This window comes from Dermochelys coriacea, chromosome 23, assembly GCF_009764565.3.
Source record: "Dermochelys coriacea isolate rDerCor1 chromosome 23, rDerCor1.pri.v4, whole genome shotgun sequence".
In the NCBI taxonomy this organism is placed as follows: domain Eukaryota; kingdom Metazoa; phylum Chordata; order Testudines; family Dermochelyidae; genus Dermochelys; species Dermochelys coriacea.
The window spans coordinates 14,970,189-14,987,520 of record NC_050090.1 but is presented as its reverse complement, the minus strand read 5'-3'; the positions used below and the strand labels follow the sequence as shown (position 1 = coordinate 14,987,520).

At 61.3% G+C, this 17,332-nt stretch overlaps 1 protein-coding gene, 1 long non-coding RNA gene and 3 other non-coding genes across 7 annotated transcripts; all 5 read right to left on the bottom strand.

The window, feature by feature from the left end:
• Positions 1-1,358: 1,358 nt before the first annotated feature.
• Positions 1,359-11,837, bottom strand: NR1H2 (nuclear receptor subfamily 1 group H member 2). 3 transcript variants are annotated; one of them, XM_038381742.2, is made up of 9 exons: positions 11,661-11,827; positions 11,450-11,529; positions 10,964-11,110; positions 9,451-9,720; positions 8,840-9,057; positions 8,223-8,402; positions 2,797-2,896; positions 2,435-2,643; positions 1,359-2,063 (listed from the first exon to the last, which is right to left on the bottom strand). In XM_038381742.2, the coding sequence occupies exons 2-9, from the start codon at positions 11,487-11,489 to the stop codon at positions 1,917-1,919; spliced, it is 1,311 nt and encodes a 436-aa protein (XP_038237670.1). In that variant the 5' UTR covers positions 11,490-11,529; positions 11,661-11,827; the 3' UTR covers positions 1,359-1,916. The 3 variants fall into 3 exon arrangements, with proteins under 3 accessions (XP_038237670.1, XP_038237671.1, XP_043357050.1); XM_038381743.2 differs by lacking the exon at positions 8,840-9,057 and having other exon boundaries at positions 11,661-11,832; XM_043501115.1 differs by lacking the exons at positions 1,359-2,063; positions 8,840-9,057 and adding an exon at positions 2,154-2,305 and having other exon boundaries at positions 11,661-11,837.
• A 3,036-nt stretch (positions 11,838-14,873) lies between these two features.
• LOC119847203 lies at positions 14,874-16,403 on the bottom strand. Its single transcript, XR_005290070.2, has 4 exons — positions 16,273-16,403; positions 15,771-15,945; positions 15,408-15,514; positions 14,874-15,082 (listed from the first exon to the last, which is right to left on the bottom strand). It is a non-coding gene; the product is annotated as an uncharacterized LOC119847203 (long non-coding RNA).
• LOC119847535 lies at positions 15,167-15,257 on the bottom strand. Its single transcript, XR_005290109.1, has one exon. It is a non-coding gene; the product is annotated as a small nucleolar RNA SNORD88 (small nucleolar RNA).
• Positions 15,600-15,689, bottom strand: LOC119847533. The gene has a single exon (XR_005290107.1). It is a non-coding gene; the product is annotated as a small nucleolar RNA SNORD88 (small nucleolar RNA).
• LOC119847534 lies at positions 16,010-16,099 on the bottom strand. The gene has a single exon (XR_005290108.1). It is a non-coding gene; the product is annotated as a small nucleolar RNA SNORD88 (small nucleolar RNA).
• Positions 16,404-17,332: the final 929 nt, after the last annotated feature.

Here is a 17,332-nt window from a genome sequence, read left to right as displayed (position 1 = left end):
TCTGGGAGTCATTGACTCCCAGCCTGGCTCAGCCCCCCCATTGGGGAGTCACCGCCCCCCACCCCACAGCCTAGCCCATCTACCAGGCCTGCCCAAATCCTGGCCCCACAACTCCCAGGACTGCTGCCCCACATGGGACCGATCCCTTGCTCAAGGGGCCAAGATGGGGCTATTGGGGAGAGAGGGGGTTCAGCCAGTTCAGCCAGCCAAGTTCCCCCATGTATCCCCACCCCCACCCCGCTTCTCTTCTAGTGGGCAGTTGGGCGCTGCCCGCGTTCCCCCGCTTTGGATCTCATCTGGACCCAGCTGCGAGCCAGGAAGAGAACCCAGGAGTCCTAGCTGCTAGCCCCCGCCCCCGAGGCAGGGAAGTCCCCCTGCCCATCCCAGCCAGGCTGCCCGTGCCCTGCAGGCGGGGGAGCAATTCCCAGGAAGAGGGATTTCTCCCCCCACCCCTGCAACTCCACCCTCCTGGGATTTCCAGCTCCTAGCCCCAGAGACAGGGATTCCCCTCTTCCTGGTGCCAGGGCTGGGGGGGCAGGCAGAGGGCACTCCATGGGGTAAGGGAACCTAGGATGCCAGTTGCCAGCCCCCCAAAGCTAGCAAGGGTTGGAGTGGCTTGGTGCTCCCCCCAGTGACCTCTGCACCCCACATTTCCCCCCAAAGCCAGCACCCCTGCCCTTCCCCCCAGTTCCCCTCACAGCCAGGCCCCCCCATTGACCCCTTCCTCCCAGAGACCTCTGCACCCCTCTTTCCGCTCACAGCCAGTGCCCCCTCCCTGCTCCCCATAATGCCTGCACCCCCCCAGTTCCCCTCACAACCAGCACCCCAGCCCTTCCCCCAGTGACCCCTTCCCCCCAGTGACCTCTGCACCCCCCATTTCCCCTCACAGCCAGTGCCTCAGCCCTGCCTTACCCTCCCCCCCAGAGCCAGCACTCCACTCTCCCCCCAGAGACCCCTATCCCCACAGCAGGTGCCCCCACCTTGCCCCCCACAGTGATCCCTACATCCCCAAAGCTGACCTTGCAGGGACAGGACAGGTCTGGAGTAGCCAGTAGCTGCCCCTCACCCCATCCTTGGGGCTGGGAGTCAGGACACGGAGCAGCAGCGCCCCTGCTAGCCGGTGCCGGAAGCAGGGCTGGGCCCAGCGGGAATTCCCCAGATTTCCAGCAACCTGGAGGATTTTCCCAACAGGAGCCTGTGGAGGGGGGGGGGGAACGGAGCTGGAGTCTGGCTCCTTGCAAACCCCGTGCCACCCCCCTGTTCCCAGGGCTGCCTCCCTCCACCCCCCTGATTTCTGGGGATAGGATCCAGGAGTCCTGGCTCCCAGCCCCTCCAACACACACACCCACACACACTACTGCTGTGCTATGATTGCTTTATTTCCATAGGGGTCTGTGCCCCATCCGGGGTAGGGGCGCCCCCAGCCGCCCCATCCATGCAGCCCGAGTCCAGCAGGGGGGCATTCATGGCCTATGCATAAGAGGAAGCAGCGAGGGGGTTGGGGTCCCGTCTGCTGGGGGGATCCAAGTTGGGGGAGGGACCATTGCTCCGGCCCCGTGATGATCCCCCAATAAAACAGCTCTTGGTGTCAGAGCGGGAGGGCCCCCGGCTCCACGCCCCACCACGGGGCTGGGGTCTATTCAGCCCTGAATCCCCCCCACACCCCAGCAGGCTCCCCCAGGCAGGTAGATGGTAGAGGGGCAGAGAAAAGTGCTTCGTAGCCCTCCCCAAATTGGGGGAGGGGGCTGGGCCGACCCACAGCAGGCCCCCATTGTCTCTGAGGCTGGACCCCCACTCCCCCACCTGCAGGTGGTGACTGGGGATGCTTCATCCACGGAGGCCCCTAGGGGGGAGGTCCAGCTGGGAGGGGGTCCCTGCAGTCCACGTTGGGGGAGGGGGAGGTCCCGGACCCCCGGTTACTCATGAACGTCCCAGATTTCGGAGAGCAGCGGGGGCAGCTTCTTGTCCTGCAGGCGGAGGGCGAACACCTGCTCCGAGTGGACGCTGCTGAGTGTGCGTAGGGCGACCAGCTTCATCAGCATCCGCGGGAACATCAGCCGGTCCTGGGGGGATGGGTCAGTGTGTGTGGGGGGGGTCCGCCAGCCCCCTGCCTCACAGCTCCCTCCATCCCACAGATCCCCCCACTGCCCCCAGCATCTGCAGGAACATCAGCCGGGATCCTGGGGGGATGGGTCAGTGTGGGGGGGGTCTGCCCGTCCCCTGCCCAACAGCTCCCCCACTTCGCTTCCCTCCACCCCACAGATCCCCCCACTGCCCCCAGGAGCTGCGGGAACATCAGCCGGTCCTGGGGGACGGGTCAGTGTGTGCGGGTGTGTGCGGGGGGGGGGAGGTCCGCCAGCCCCTCCCCGCCCCCTCAGGAATGCCCCTAGCCCCGGGGGAGGGGAAGGGGCGTGCAGGGCCCCCCGGCAGGTACCTGTGGGTGCTTGATGAGGGTGTAGGCGTGCAGGGCCTCGACGTAGGGCTGCTGCAGCGCCTCCACCTGGCCGTGCTGCTGAACGTTGGGCCGGTCGGCCGCGAACATGTCGATGGCGATGAGCAGGGCGAACTCCGCGTCGTCCAGCTGCAGCCGCCGCATGGCCCGTGAGAACTCGAAGATGGGGTTGATGAACTCCACCTGCAGGCCTGGGGGCGGGGGGCCTGGGGTCAGACCCCACGTCCTGGGAGGCCCCCCCAACCTCCCAGAACCTTCAGCCCTGGGATCCCCCCACCCTCCTCTGGGAAGCCTCCTGCACCGCTGCAGCCCCCAGGGAACCCCCAGTCCCCCCCTCCTCGTACCGGCGCGGTGGAAGTCGTCTTTGCTGTAGGTGAAGTCTTTCAGGAAGGTGATGCTCTCCGTCTCGTGGTTGTAGCGCCGAGCCGTCTCCAGTAGCATGATCTGGGGGAGGGACGGGGGCAGGTGTGAGACCCCCCCCCGGCATGGCAGAGCCCCCAACGCACCCATCTTCCTCCCCACACCCAGGGCACCACAGAGAGGGAGATGCGACCCCACGCCAACGCAGCCCCCCTCCAGGGCCCCCAGACCCTGAAGGCTTTGAGCGTGATCTGCCGACCCTCCCGCCCCGGTCCCCGTACCCTATGCACGAGCGTAGCCATCTTTGCACAGAGTCCATCTTGTGAGGCATCGTTTGCACACTCCCACCAGTGCCAGTCATTACTGTCCCGGGGCGGCACCTGGTGGGCTGTGACCGGTTCCCCCGGGTGCTGTTATTCACCCCCGTCCCACACGGAGCGGGGGACAAACCAGCCGGGCTCAAACCGAGCGATGCGAGCGCAGCTTAGATGCCACGGGCAGGGCGCCAAAGGGTGCTCAGGGAGGGGAGGAAAAAGCAGCAGGGAACATCCTGCCACCTTGACACCATCCCCTGCTTCGCCACTGGAAATGGTTTTCCACGAGGGAGACGGACACTCGAAAAAGAGGGGGGACAAACCCGCCCTCCCTCTCCCTGCCCATTGTGTGCACGGCCCCTGGAGCGATAAGCAGGCGGTGGACCGGAGAAGGGACCCTGGCCTGAGAAGCAGGATCAGTCAGACCCGGGAGAGGACGGGGTGAGCAGCTCTGGTGGCATCTGATCCGGTTTGCTCAGCCGGGCACCAGCAACCATCTTCTCCTGGTTTTCCTTGTAACCATTCCCGACATCTGTGTCTCTGGGTACTATCTGGGCTGCTGAACAGCGGGGTCCCCTTAACGCTCTAGCCCGAAGCCCCTTTCACACTCCCGCCACCGTCAGCCTTCCAGCTAAACATGCGGGTGACCCCCGCCAACTCTGAGCCCCAGCCTCATTCCCCCAGAAATGTGCGTCTTGTATGGCCCAGCGCCCCACTGAGCTCAAAAGTCCGTCATTCCATCAAAGGAAATGATGGATTCATGCGGCCCTTTGTTTCAGTTTCAATTCTATTGCATTTTTCCCGGGAATGTATCTGTGTTTCTTACCACAACCACCAAACCAGCTGAAAATCAGGGGGAAAAAATTGTTCTGGGTAAATATCGGGGTTCATTTTGGTGGACGGAAAGACGTGGGGGAAAAGTATTCAGTAAATTAATGCTCTGAATTCTGTTCATCACTGCGGTCAGCCGCAGAACTAAGACCGAACTCTAGAGAACAATCCCACCTGGGTGTTTAAGAGAACAATACATCTCTAATCCCCAACTAAAACTTTCATGTGAACAAACAGTTCACGGTTGTAGACTTAGAACTATTAGCCTGTAAATATTTACATTTCAAAATTAGGCCCCACCATTTGCAGCACAGACACTCCACGTCGGCCTTTTCTCCTGTTTTATTTTTTTTAATTTTTCTAATACCTCCTTGTGTTCTGGTACGTACTCGGAGACCGATTTTCGTTTTCTTCCCATTTACACCACTCTCTGCTAACAGCTTGAAACGTGGGTGTGGCAGGTGTGAGATGAGCAGTGCGTTCAGATGCGCACGCACTTCAGAGCTTGCGTGCGGGCCTGTTTATTGCGTGTATCTTCTAGACTAATCATAGATCAGGGTTGGAAGGGACCTCAAGTGATCATCTAGTCCAATCCCCTGCTCAAAGCAGGACCAATCCCCAACTAAATCCTCCCATCCAGGGCTTTGTCAAGCTGGGCCTTAAAAACCTCTAAGGATGGAGATTTCCCCACCTCCCAAGGTAACCCATTCCAGTGCTTTGCCACCCTCCTCGTGAAACAGTGTTTCCTAATATCCAACCTAAACCTCCCCCACCGCAAATTAAGACCATCACTGTCATCTGCTACCACTGAAAACAGCTGAGCTCCATCCTATTTGGAACCCCCCTTCAGGGATCTGAAAGCTGCTATCAAATCCCTCCTCACTCTTCTGCAGACTAAATAACCCCAGTTCCCTCAGCCTCTCCTCGTAAATCCTGTGCCCCAGCCTCCCTGATCATTTCTGTTGCCCTCTGCTGGACTCTCTCCAATTTGTCCACATCCCTTCTGGGGGCTCAAAACTGGACGCAATCCTCCAGGTGTGGCCTCACCAGTGCCTTATTTCAACAGGCCGTTTCGCATCTACACATAGATTAACCTATTATTGTAATACATCGCTCTCGCGCAAGGCATTGTATTTTCCTAATAAAAAGTTATTTTTTCTATATTTGAATGATAAAAAAGTAGGGTGAAACTGGAAAAAAAGGAATACTTTTTGTAAAAGCCGGGAATTTTTCGGTACAAATCGGTTTAAACTGAAAACAAAGGGGCTAATGTATGCACCAGCCTCATTATCCCCAAACGGAGTTTTCCCACGCACTCCCATCCAAACACGCTGGTTCAGATAAAACACAAGGTACGTCTGCTAATTACAGAAAGACCGACATTAAGTGATTATAAAAGAGTTGATGCATAAAAGTCAGGACTGGTTACAAAAGAAAATCAAAAGAGTAAAACACAAGCTACCGCCTAACTCCACAAGCTACTAAGCAAAAGTTTTGTCTCACCAGACACTGCTGTAAATTTCACAGGCTGGGTTTCCATCCAGCCTGCAACTGCTCCCCCTTAGGTCAGTTCTTTGGAGAATCACCGATGTCATGAGCAGAGAGAGTGGAGGTCACTATCTCCCTCTCCCTTTTATTGAGGATTACCCCCCGCTGGGGTACAGGCGACAAGGCGTCTCTTGCGGACGGGAAGTTTGAAATGCTCCTGTGATGCCATGTACATTTCTTAGGCCGTGTCTACACTAGCACTAACGCTGGCAAAACTTGTAAGTGTCAACACCTTCCTTCCTGCCAACTGAACAGCCGGAGAAAACTTAATGGATTCTTTGCAACCGTCTTCATGGCTGAGGATGTGAGGGAGATTCCCAAACCTGAGACATTCTTTTTAGGTGATAAATCTGAGGAACGGTCCCAGATGGAGGTGTCAGTAGAGGAGGTTTTGGAACAAATTGATAAACTAAAAGCAATAAGTCACCAGGACCAGATGGGATTCACCCAAGAGTTCTGAAGGAACTCAAATGTGAAATTGGTTACATAGGTTACAAACTACAGTAACCAATCATTTAAATCAGTTATTGTTCCAGATGACTGGAGGGTAGCTAATGTGATGCCAATTTTTTAAAAGGGCTCCAGAGGTGATCCCAGCAATTACAGGCCGGTGAGCCTGACTTCAGTAACAGGCAAATGGTTGAAACTATAGTAAAGAACAAAATTGCCAGATACACAGATGAACATGATTTGTTGGGGAAGCATCAGCATGCCTTTTGTAAACGGAAATCATGCCTCACTAATCTACTAGAAATCTTTGGGGGGGGATTAACAAGCATGTGGACAAGGGGGATCCAGTGGATATGGTGTACTTAGATTTTCAGAAAGCCTTTGACAAAGTCCCTCACCAAAGGCTCTTAAGCAAAGTGAGCTGTCACAGGGTAAGAGGGAAGGTCCCCTCATGGATCAGTAACTGGTTAAAAGATAGGAAACAAAGGGTAGGAATCAATGGTCAGTTTTCAAACTGGAGAGCGGTAAATAGTGGTGACCCCCAGGGGTCTGTACTGGGACCAGTCCTATTCAAGGTATTCATAAAAGATCTGGAAAAAGGGGTGAACATTGAGATGGCAACATTTGCAGATGATACAAAACTATCTAAGAGTTAAATCCAAAGCGGACTGCAAAGAGCTACAAAAGGATCTCTCAAAACTGGGTGACTGGGCAACAACATTGCAGATGAAATTTAATATTGTTAAATGCAAAGTGATGCATATCGGAGAACATAATCCCAACTATACGTATAAAATGATGGAGTCTAAATTAGCTGTTACCACTCAAGAAAGATCTTGGGGTCCTTGTGAAGAGTTCTCTGAAAACATCCACTCAGTGTGCAGCAGCCGTCAAAAAAGCAACCAGAACGTTGGGAGTCATTAAGAAAGGGATAGATAATAAGACAGAAAATATCATATTGCCTCTATATAAATCCATGCTACGCCCACACCTTGAATACTGCGTGCAAGATCTAGTTGCCCCATCTCAAAAAAGATCTATTGGAATTGGAAAAGGTTCAGAAAAGGGCAATAAAAATTATTAGGGGTCTGGAACAGCTTCTGTCTGAGGAGAGATTAATAAGACTGGGGCTTTTCAGCTTGGAAAAGAGACGACTAAGGGGGGATACGATAGAGGTCTATAAAATCATGACTGGTTTAGAGAAAATAAAGAAGGAAGTGTTATTTACTCCTTCTCATAACACAAGAACTAGGGGTCACCAAATGAAATTAATAGGTAGCAAGTTTAAAACAAACAAAAGGAAGTATTTCTTCACACAACACACAGTCAACCTGTGGAACTCCTTGCCAGAGGATGGTGTGAAAGCCAAAACTATAACAGGGTTCAGAGAAGAACTAGATAAGTTCCTGGAGGATAGGTCCATCAATGACTATTAGCCAGGCAGGGATGGTGTCCCAAGCCTCTGTTTGCCAAAAGCTGGGGATGGGTGATGGGATGGATCACTTGACGATTCCCTGTTCTGTTCATTCCCTCTGGGGCACCCAGCATTGGTCACTGTCGGCAAACAGGATACTGGGCTAGATGGCCCTTTGCTCTGACCCAGTATGACCATTCTTACGTTCTTAATTGATTATGCTGATACCTGGCTGGTGGCACCAGTGCGTCTTTGTCTCTGAAGAACTGGTTTGAGTCTGCTTTTCTAACTTTGGAACATGTTACAGCAACGTTATACAGTGGACACTTATAACTTCACATACAATGTCGATACACATATTTTACCATGACAATAATGTTCAGCAGATTATAAGGTTTTAAAAAAATGATACCTAACGAGGCAAAGTTTGTACAAAATTTATCAGCAGCTTATAAAAGTGGAGACCATAATAGTACAGACCGTCACGGCCTCATTACTCAGACTCACTTAAAATCTTTCAGTCCATAACGAACGTGTTTTACTGTTTTATCTAATCCAGTGTGTTTGAACTGAAGTGTTGGGGAAACTCCATTTGGGGTGGCAAGTTATGTGTGTATTTTTTCTATTGAAGCAGTAACGGACTTTACATAATCGTATATTGTCCAGGGGAGAGCTGGCCAGTACAGGACACACATTTCAGGGGGAAAAAAAATCTAGTGTAACCCAGGCTGGCAGGAGCAAAGTTATGGCTGGTGGCAGCGCGCACGGACACAGATGGGAAGTGACCTACATGCTGCAGGCGGCTGTGAGCCACCCCCCTCCCTGCCCCACACACCCCCCCTGCCCCCATCACCTCGATGGTGCAGGCCTTGAGCAGCGCAATCTGGTCCTCTCTTGTGAGCTGCAAGAATCCAGGCACCTGCTTGGCGAAGTCGACGATCTCCTGCACCGAGATGATGGCCAGCTCGGTGAAGTGGGCGAAGCGCTGCTGTCGGGCTTCCCGGCTGTTGGGGTCGGTGCCCAGGGGCCACGGCTGTAAGGGGATTGGGGGGCGGTGAGACAGCATCCTGGGGGGCACCCAGCCCTGGATACCACGGACACCCCCAACCTCACCCCATGCTGGAAGCACCACAGGGCCCCCCACACATGGATGCTGGGGGGGCAGCCTGATGCCCCAGTGATGCCCAGATGTGCGGGGGAAGCTGGGCACAGTGCCCCACCCCCCATGATGCCCAGATGGGGCGCTTGGGGGACACCCTGTAACAAAGTGGGAATTTTTGGTAATATTTTTACGCCATCCCTGTGTGCCTCAGTTTCTCTCCGTGCTTTGCGGGGCTCCCCTGTGGGGGGACGGTGCTAGGGGTTAAAAGTGCTCGTGGGGATGAGGGGGAGGCATGGCAGGCGGGGGGGGGGCGGCGGAGGTGGAGGTGGGGGCTGTCCCCGAGTCCCGGCCCCAGCGTGGCCCCTCACCGTGACCTTGGGCTGGTCGCTAAAGGAGTGCTTATTGCACTGCTGCTGGGCAGCCACCAGCTGCTGGATCATGAGCTCCTGCTGGGGGCTGAGCCGGGCCGGCTCCGCCGGGGGCGTGGCGGGTAGGGGGGGCCCTCGCGGCGGCGCCTCCCCCCCCACCCCCTGCTGCTGCTGCCTCTGCACCTTCTTCTTCCGCAGCTGCTCCTCTGACAGCACGCCTGGAAAGGGGGGGGAGTGGGGTCGGGGGAGGCCATAACCTCCCCGGTGCCCCCAATCTCCCCCCAAAGCCCCCCACACCCTCCCCAGTGCCCCCTGCCCTCCCCACCCTTCCCAATGCCCCCCAATCTCTCCCCAAAGCCCTCCCCGGTGCCCCCTGCCCTCCCCACCCTTCCCAGTGCCCCCAATCTCCCCCCAAAGCCCCCCACCCCCTCCCCAGTGCCCCCTGTACCCCCACCCTTCCCAGTGCCCCCAAACACTCCCCAAAGCCCCCCACCCCCTCCTTGGCGTCCCCCGCCCCCCCACAAGCCCCCCCACCCTCCCGATGCCCCGACCCCCACACCCTTCCCAGTACCCCCCAATCTCCTCCCGAAACTCCCCCCGGCGGGACTCACACTGCTCGCGCATGCCGGCCTGGTGGCACTTGCGGAGCCGGCAGAGCTGGCACTTGCGGCGCATGTAGAGGTCCATGTGGCAGTGCCCGGCGCCCCGGCACACATACTGCGCCCCCTTCATCACGCTGCGCCGGAAGAAGCCCTTGCAGCCCTCGCAGCTCAGCACGTTGTAGTGGAAACCCGAGGCCTTGTCCCCGCAGACGCTGCACAGCTCCGAGCCCAGCATCTTCGGCGCTGGCCCCTTCCTCCGGCGCCGCTCCGGCTCCTCCGCTGGCGGGGGTGCAGGGGTGAGAGCTGCCGACCCCCGAACGCGCCCCAGCCAGCCACGAATGCCCCCCGCCTGCCACCCCCCCGCCAGCCCCCCAGCCTGCCACGCACGTCCCCCAAACGCCCCCCGGCCTGCCACGCACGCCCCCCATCCGACCACCCCCCCGCCAGCCCCCCGGCCTGCCACCCCCCCCATCCGGCCACCCCCCCCGCCAGCCCCCCGGCCTGCCACCCACGCCCCCGCCCTGCCACCCCCCGCCAGCCCCCCGGCCTGCCACGCACGCCCCCCACCCGCCCTGCCACACACACACCCCCGGCCTGCCACCTCCCCGCCAGCCCCCCGGCCTGCCATGCACGCCCCCACCCAGCCATGCACGCCCCCCGCCTGCCACCCCCCCGCCAGCCCCTCGGCCTGCCACTCACGCCCCCCATCCGCCCTGCCACGCACACCCCCCAAACGCCCCCCGCCCTGCTACCCCTCCACCTGCCCCCCAGCCTGCCACCCACACCCCCCACCCAGCCATGCACGCCCCCCGCCTGCCCCCCGACCTGCCACCCACGCCCCCCGAACACCCCCCAGCCTGCCACGCACATACACCCCCAAACGCCCCCTGCCAGCCCCCGGCCTGCCACACATTACCCCCCTGCATGGAGCCCCCCAGCCTGCCACGCCCTCCCCGAACAATCCCCGCATGGAGCCCCCCAGCCTGCCATACACCCCCCCGAACGCCCCCCGCATGCAGCTCCCCGCCAGCCTCCCACACACATCCCCCCGCATGGAGCCCCCCAGCCTGCCACACCCTCCCCGAACGACCCCAGCATGGAGCCACCCACCCAGCCCCCACTGAATGACCTCCGCCACCTCCCAAACCTGCCACGGGGGCCCCCAAACATCCCCCCACAGAGCCCCCAACCCGCCACGCCCCCCAAACATCCTCCGCAAGGAGCTCCCCAAACCTGCCATAGGGCCCCCCCGGAACAAGCCCCACATGGAGCCTCCGGCCATCCCCGCCCAGCTCCCCAACCCGCCATGAGTCCCCCCCACACAACCTCCCACGGAGCCCTCCGGCACCCCACACAGTTTCATGCCCAGCATCTTGGGGACCAGGCCCTTCCATGCCAACCCTGCTCTGTTCCCTGCCCCCTTCCACTGTGCCAGCCCCCCAGTCCTGCCTACCCAGCTGCACTCCTCCTTCTGCCAGCCCCCCTCCTCCCCCCAGTGCCCCCATGGCCCCAGCCCTCTCACCAGCACTGTGCGTCGACCCCTCCCCATCAGTGCCCAGCACCTCGGTCTCTGGGGTGATCGCTGCCTCTGGCCTCGACTGGGGCCCCTCCTCCTTCACCTGGGTCCGGGGGGCTCCAGGGGAGTTGGGGGGCAGTGACTCCCCATCCTCTGGGAGCAGGGAGAGAGATGGGTTAACTGGGGGTTCCCCGATTTGGGGAGGGGTGTCTGCAGTTGCCTAGACACATGGGTTCCTCTGTGGGGGCTGTGACTAGGGTAAGTGCCTGGATGCTTAGGTCTCTCAAGACACCAGGGATTGGGCCTGTAGGTGTCTGGACGCCTGGGTCCCTCAGCAGGGGAGGTATGACATGGGCAGGGGGGTATGACCTGTAGCTGCCCAGACACCTAGGTTCACCAGCAGGAGGCACTGTGATATGGTGGGGCTGTAGCTGACCGGATGCCTGGGTTCCCCAGTAGGTCCCCCAAACTCCCGGTGGGCCGATCACTCACCCAGCGGCAGGTCAGAGCCCGCGGTGCCCAGCGTGGCCATGTCAGGATCCGGGGACTCCCAGCTCCGCAGGTACCCAGTGCTAGAGACAGACAGACAGACGGGGCGTCATGATCCCCAGCCACCACCCCCTCCCCCGGGGCACTGAGGCCACCAGGCGATTGGGGAATGTCCCCCCATCCCATCACCCCCAGAACCACCCCCCCGTCTCACCATGTTCCCCCGCGGGAGGGGGCTCAGCCGATCCGGGCCCACATGCCACTGGCTACCTCCTGGGCGCAGGGACCAGCCGGGAGCGGTCAGGGGGGCAGTGACCAGCTGGGGGCTCTGAGTGGGGTGTCGGGGGGGTCAGAAGTGGGGACTGGGCAGTCAGGGGCAGGGAAGGGCTGGGGGCTCTGAGGGGAGACAGGGGAGGATCAGAAGGGGGGCTGCACGGCTGGGGGGCAGGGTAGGGGTGCGGGTGCCAGGAGGGGTGGGGGCTGGGGTGAGGGGCTCAGGCTGGGGGGGAAGGGGCCGGGTGGGATTGGGCAGTCGGAGGCAGGGAAAGGCTGGGGGCGCCGGGGGAGGCAGCGAGGGATCAGGAGGGGGGAGTCTGCACGGCTGGGGGGCAGGGGAAGGGCTGGGGGCGCCGGGGGAGGCAGGGAGGGATCAGGAGGGGGGTCTGCACGGCTGGGGGGCAGGGAAAGGCTGGGGGCGCCGGGGGAGGCAGGGAGGGATTAGGAGGGGGGAGTCTGCACGGCTGGGGGGCAGGGGAAGGGCTGGGGGCGCCGGGGGAGGCAGGGAGGGATCAGGAGGGGGGTCTGCACGGCTGGGGGGCAGGGGAAGGGCTGGGGGCGCCGAGGGGGGCAGGGAGGGATCAGGAGGGGGGTCTGCACGGCTGGGGGGCAGGGGAAGGGCTGGGGGCGCCGGGGGGGGCAGGGAGGGATCAGGAGGGGGGTCTGCACGGCTGGGGGCAGGGGAAGGGCTGGGGGCGCCGGGGGGGGCAGGGAGGGATCAGGAGGGGGGTCTGCACGGCTGGGGGGCAGGGGAAGGGCTGGGGGCGCCGGGGGGGGCAGGGAGGGATCAGGAGGGGGGTCTGCACGGCTGGGGGCAGGGGAAGGGCTGGGGGTGCCGGGGGGGCGGAGGCCGGGGGTTGGTGTCCGAGGGGGTCCCCCTGTAGCTCGGGTCCCTCTGGGGGTGCAGAACCTGGAAGCGAAAGAGAGCGAGTGAGGTGACGCCCCCAACGGGCGGCCCCCCCAACCAGCCCCTACCCCCCCTTTCCCTCCAGGGCCCCCCCCCCGGACCTGCGCTCCCTCGCTCGGGCTCCCCCAGCGCAGCCGGACCCAGACGCTTCCGGGAAACCCCCCACGTCACTTCCGGCCTTGCAGCCCCAGCTGTGGGGGGGGACCCCGGCGGGATGCGGCGCCCCCCCCCGCTGGCCCCAGAGCTGCCCCTCCCCCCCCAGCGGGGGGTACAGCGGGGTGTGATGGGGGGCACAGCCCGGTTCCCCGCCCTCCCCCCGCTCCAGCCCCAGCCCCCCCAGCTGTATCGGGGCCAACCCCCCCCACGGAAAAAACCCCACGCCACGACAGCCGGGTGGGGGGGGCTAGGTTCCTGCTCAGCTGTGGGAGGAAGCGGGGGAAGGCTCTGTACTATCTTTATGGAGCCTGCGTGTGCCTCAGTTTCCCTCTGCCCTTTGCGTTGACCTCTCCCCCTCCCCCGGGGGCCAAGGGGTAAACGCTGCTCCTGGAGCCGACCCGCTGGGGGGGTCATCACGCTGGCTGAGGGGGACGCTGGGGCAGGAAAGAATTGGCTGAACCAACCCAACTCAACAGGGGGTCCAGAGAGCCACTGGGGGGTCCCCTCAGGAGTGAAAAACAGGCCCCGGGGGGGGCGCAACCGGTGGACACAGGGCACTTGGCCTGGCCCTGCCGGGAGCCCAGGGGGCTTGGTTGGACCGTGCTAGCACCAGAGCAGACAGGCAGGTCTTGCGTGAGGTCACTGCGTGGATGGGGGGGGACACCGGCTCCCAACCCCCAAGGTGTTTTACCCTGGATTCCAGATCCAGGCTCTGCCCAAGGTGGGGCTGCAGGACACCTGGGTTCCACATTGCAGCCGCTTTGCTTGACAGGGATGGGCACCAGCAGCCCAGCGTAGGGGTGGTGGTAACTTCCCCCCCAGCCGCTGTTTGTAGCCAAGGTTTTGCCCCCTCCTGGACACCCCCCCCATCCACCCTCACTCAAACACGAGGGGGGGGGCACACCTCTTCTCCACCCCAGGTGAGTTCTGACAAGCACCATCCAGCTGGGGCAGTTATCCCACTTCCTCCACCATTCTGCCAGCCCCTCTGCCCCAGCCACTCCCTGGATGGCTGGGAGGCAAACCCAGCCCCAGCATCCCCTAGCACCCTGCTGCCTTGTGGAGCCCTAGCCTGACAGCTGGCACCAGCCACTTGTGCCCTGGGTGTAACACCCTGCCCCCCAGGGCATGAAGGTCAGGATTAACTCACTAGCAGAGCCTAGTTCGGCAAGGGTGGGGACTAGCACCATCCCCCTTCACATCTGGCTGGTGCTGGGGGCCTGCAGTGCCCGCCCCCCCTTTTCTAGGCCAACAGGTTAGGGTGGAAGGGCCCAGCCACCCCAGATAGAGATCTCTGCCAACCCACTGGGGGCGGGGGCAGTCTGCTGGACCCTGCACCTATCAGCCCAGCATCTGCACCAGCTCAGACCCTGGGCCACCCACCCCAGTGGAAGTCTTCAGTAAACCAGGGCAAGCAGGCATCTGCCCTGCTCTATGCCCCCGCCAGGAACCAGGCTGCAGGGAGCCACCCCTTTTGTGCACCCATCCCCAAGAACCCACCAGGGCAGGCTTGTGGCCTCACCCTGGGCCTTCAGCACCAGCGCCCCTTGTCTCCCTGCTGGGAATCCAGCCCAGCCCCTGGGGGTATTTACAGGACCCCCCAAGCCTTTGTCAACAGGGGAACCCCCTCTTCTCCCCCAGCTGGCTGTGGGGAGTCTCAGTGGGCCTGGTCAGTTTCAGCTCCCCTTTGTCTGACCCCTTGCTGCCCTGTGGCATAACCCCCTCCTGGCTCTTGCTCTGCCACCCCAGAGCCATGAAAAGCAGGGGGAACTGAGGCACACATGGGTGACTGCATCACCCCTGCTGCTCTTCTTCCCAGGCAGGGAGCTGGCCCACTGCCATTTGTGCCAGGGAGGGGCAGACTCATTGTTGGGGGAGGGTGGAAGATTCCCCCCCAGGGCAAGCACTCAGAGCAGCACTAAGCAGCAGAGGACCCCCTGCGCCAGGGCCAAGCAGCCACTGCAGCAAGGATCCAGCCCCAGAGAGATCGCTTCCTCCCAGATGGTGGGAGGGGGGCCCCGGGACACCCCCACCCACACAAGCCTCATGCTCCCCCCAAGACCACAAGCAACTCAGCCCAGAGCTCCATTCAGATCAACACGACTTTATTGGCAGGACAGGAGCTGCAGCCACTGGGGGATCAGTGGGGAGGGGACATGAACCCCTCACCCCCCAGATCAACAGGCCCCAGCCTGGGACCCAGGTTAGCTACAAGGAGCAGCAGAACTGGGAACAGAACCCACGAGTCCTGGGTCCCTGGACCAGTGCAGGGATTGGCACACACAGGATCTCCGCACCTAGAAGAGAAACGTGGGCTGTGTTAGCTTTGGCACAGTCCCCCTGCACCTCAATCTGCCACTGCCCCCCACAATCCCAGCTGCAGTCCCCTCAGTCCCCCAGGGTGTCAAGTCCCCAGGAGGCACTGATTTCATCACAGGAGTTCGGAGCCCAGTGCTGACATCATTGGGGATCCCCAGCACCCCCACCCTGCATCAAGTCCCAGCCCCATATCACATACTCCAGGACCCACATTCAACCCTACTGCCCACATGCTCTCCATGTCCCTCCCACATCCCCCATAGTGGGATCTAGGCTGCTTCCTCCCCCGCCCATGATACTCACCGTTCTGGGGCGGCAGCAGGGAAGTCCTTGCAGAAGCGTAGGGCAGGTCAGTTTTGGGGATTTTTCACCCCCACAACGCCAGCGCCACCCATGTCACTGCACAGCACCTGGTGGGGGAGCAGGCCCAGTCAACAGTGCACCCCAACTCAGAGCCCCCAGAATAGGGTCAAGCTGGGGTGCACTGTCCCCCAGAGCCCCCTCAGTCTCCAGGGTGTCAATGTCCCAGGAGGCACTGATTTCGTCACAAGAGTTCGGAGCCCAGTGCTGACATCATTGGGGACCCTCTGCCCCATGGGGGGCAGGCTGGGGTTCCCAGTATTTGGGTTCTATGGGGGCACAGGGATGCATCAGTCCAATACCTACCAGCCGGGGGCTCACTGCACCCCAGTACCCATGGGGCTCTGCAGGGTGGTATCAGCTTCATTCCTCCAGCCTCCCCCGGGTCAGCTCATGGGGGGGGGGGAAGAGGAGAGAAGATCTCCCCAGGGACGGCAGCCCCACCTGGGCATTCTAGGGCCCATCCATGGCGGGGTCACTGCTAGGAAGGAGAGGAGCGGAGCATTAACAGGTCACATTCCCCCCCCCCAAGCTTGCTCAAGTCTGGCCCCCTCCATCCCCGGGGTGTCAAGTCCCCAGGAGGCACCGATGTCTTCACAGGAGTTCAGAGCCCAGTGCTGACATCATCGGGGGCCCAGCACCCCCTATACAGCAGGACAAGCCCCCCCTTAGCTCACCCCGCTCTCTCCACCATAGACACCCCCCCAGCCCAGCCGCCTCCCTGATACCACCATTCTCTTGTCCCAAGCCTCCCCGCCCATCCCCATCGCAGGTCACCCCACTTCTACCTCCCCCCCGCACCGCTCACCCATCCGCCTGCACGTGGCCCCAGCCTGCCCCGGCTCCACGTGGCGCGCTCCCCGCTGGGGCCTCACTACTTAAAGCTCCGCGTGAGGACCCCCGGGTCAAGGCTGCCCATGAGCACGCCTGACGGAAAAGGCCAGGAAAAGGCCTCGCCTCTCCTCTCCCGGCGAGGGGAGGGGGCTGTGGGGAGGGGGAGGAGGAGAGCGCTGAGGGGGAAGGGGCGGGAGGGGAGCGGGGGTATCTCTGTGTTAGGGCGGGACAGGCATCTGGAAGGGCAGCCCTCCAGGGGCGGGGCCTAGGAATAGCTGAAGGGAGGGTCCGGGAGTGGGGAGGGGGGCTAGGAATGGAGAGGGGAGGTGGATGCAGAAGGGGCGGGGCCTAAGAGGGGGATAGGGATGGGGTGAGGCCTAGGAAGGGGCAGGGGCAGGGCCTGGGAGTGGGGAGGAGCCTAAGGAGGGGGAGGAGCCTGAGAAGGGGAGGGGGAGAGGCTGGGCTGGGGTGGGGTTTGGGAGTGTGGGGAGCAGCAGCTAGAGCAGCAGGAAGAGGGGTGGTCCGCCCCATGCCTATGGGGTAGCATAGCATTCGGGGGCAGAGTGAGGGGCAAGGGGGACCTGAAGAACAGGGGGACCCCCAAAAAAGGAAGGGGTGGAACACCCCCTCAGGGGCTCCTGACAGCCCCCCACTATATCCCATCCCCCAGGAGCCCCCAGAACTGAGACATGCCCCCCCTGTTCTATCCCATCCCCCAGGAACCCCCGGCACCGAGACACGAACCTGTCTCCCCCACTGTATCCTAGCCCCCAGGAACCTATAGAACTGAGACATGAGGGCCCCCCACTCTATCCCAGCCCCCAGGAACCCCCAGAACTAAGACATGCCCCCCAGCTATATCCCAGCCCCCAGGAACCCCCAGACTTGAGGCATGGCCCCAGTTCCCAGGGGTCCCTGTCCTTGAATTGCAACTAGCCCTGGAAACAAGACACCGGGCCCAGGAGCCAGAAATATTCCTGGCCTGGGTGGGGCTGGCTGTGGGGGCCGCGCTGGTTATTTTTACAGCTCTGCCT

Bases quoted from the DNA above. Each gene is read 5' to 3' on its own strand.
- NR1H2 (XM_038381742.2), bottom strand. From the start codon at position 11,489: ATGGCCACGCTGGGCACCGCGGGCTCTGACCTGCCGCTGG. The intron at 9,721-10,963 runs GTGAGAGGGCTG...CACCCCCGCCAG, and splicing joins GGGGTCGACGCACAGTGCTG to CGGAGGAGCCGGAGCGGCGC. The intron at 2,897-8,222 runs GTGATGGGGGCA...TCCCTCCCCCAG, and splicing joins TCAAGGCCTGCACCATCGAG to ATCATGCTACTGGAGACGGC.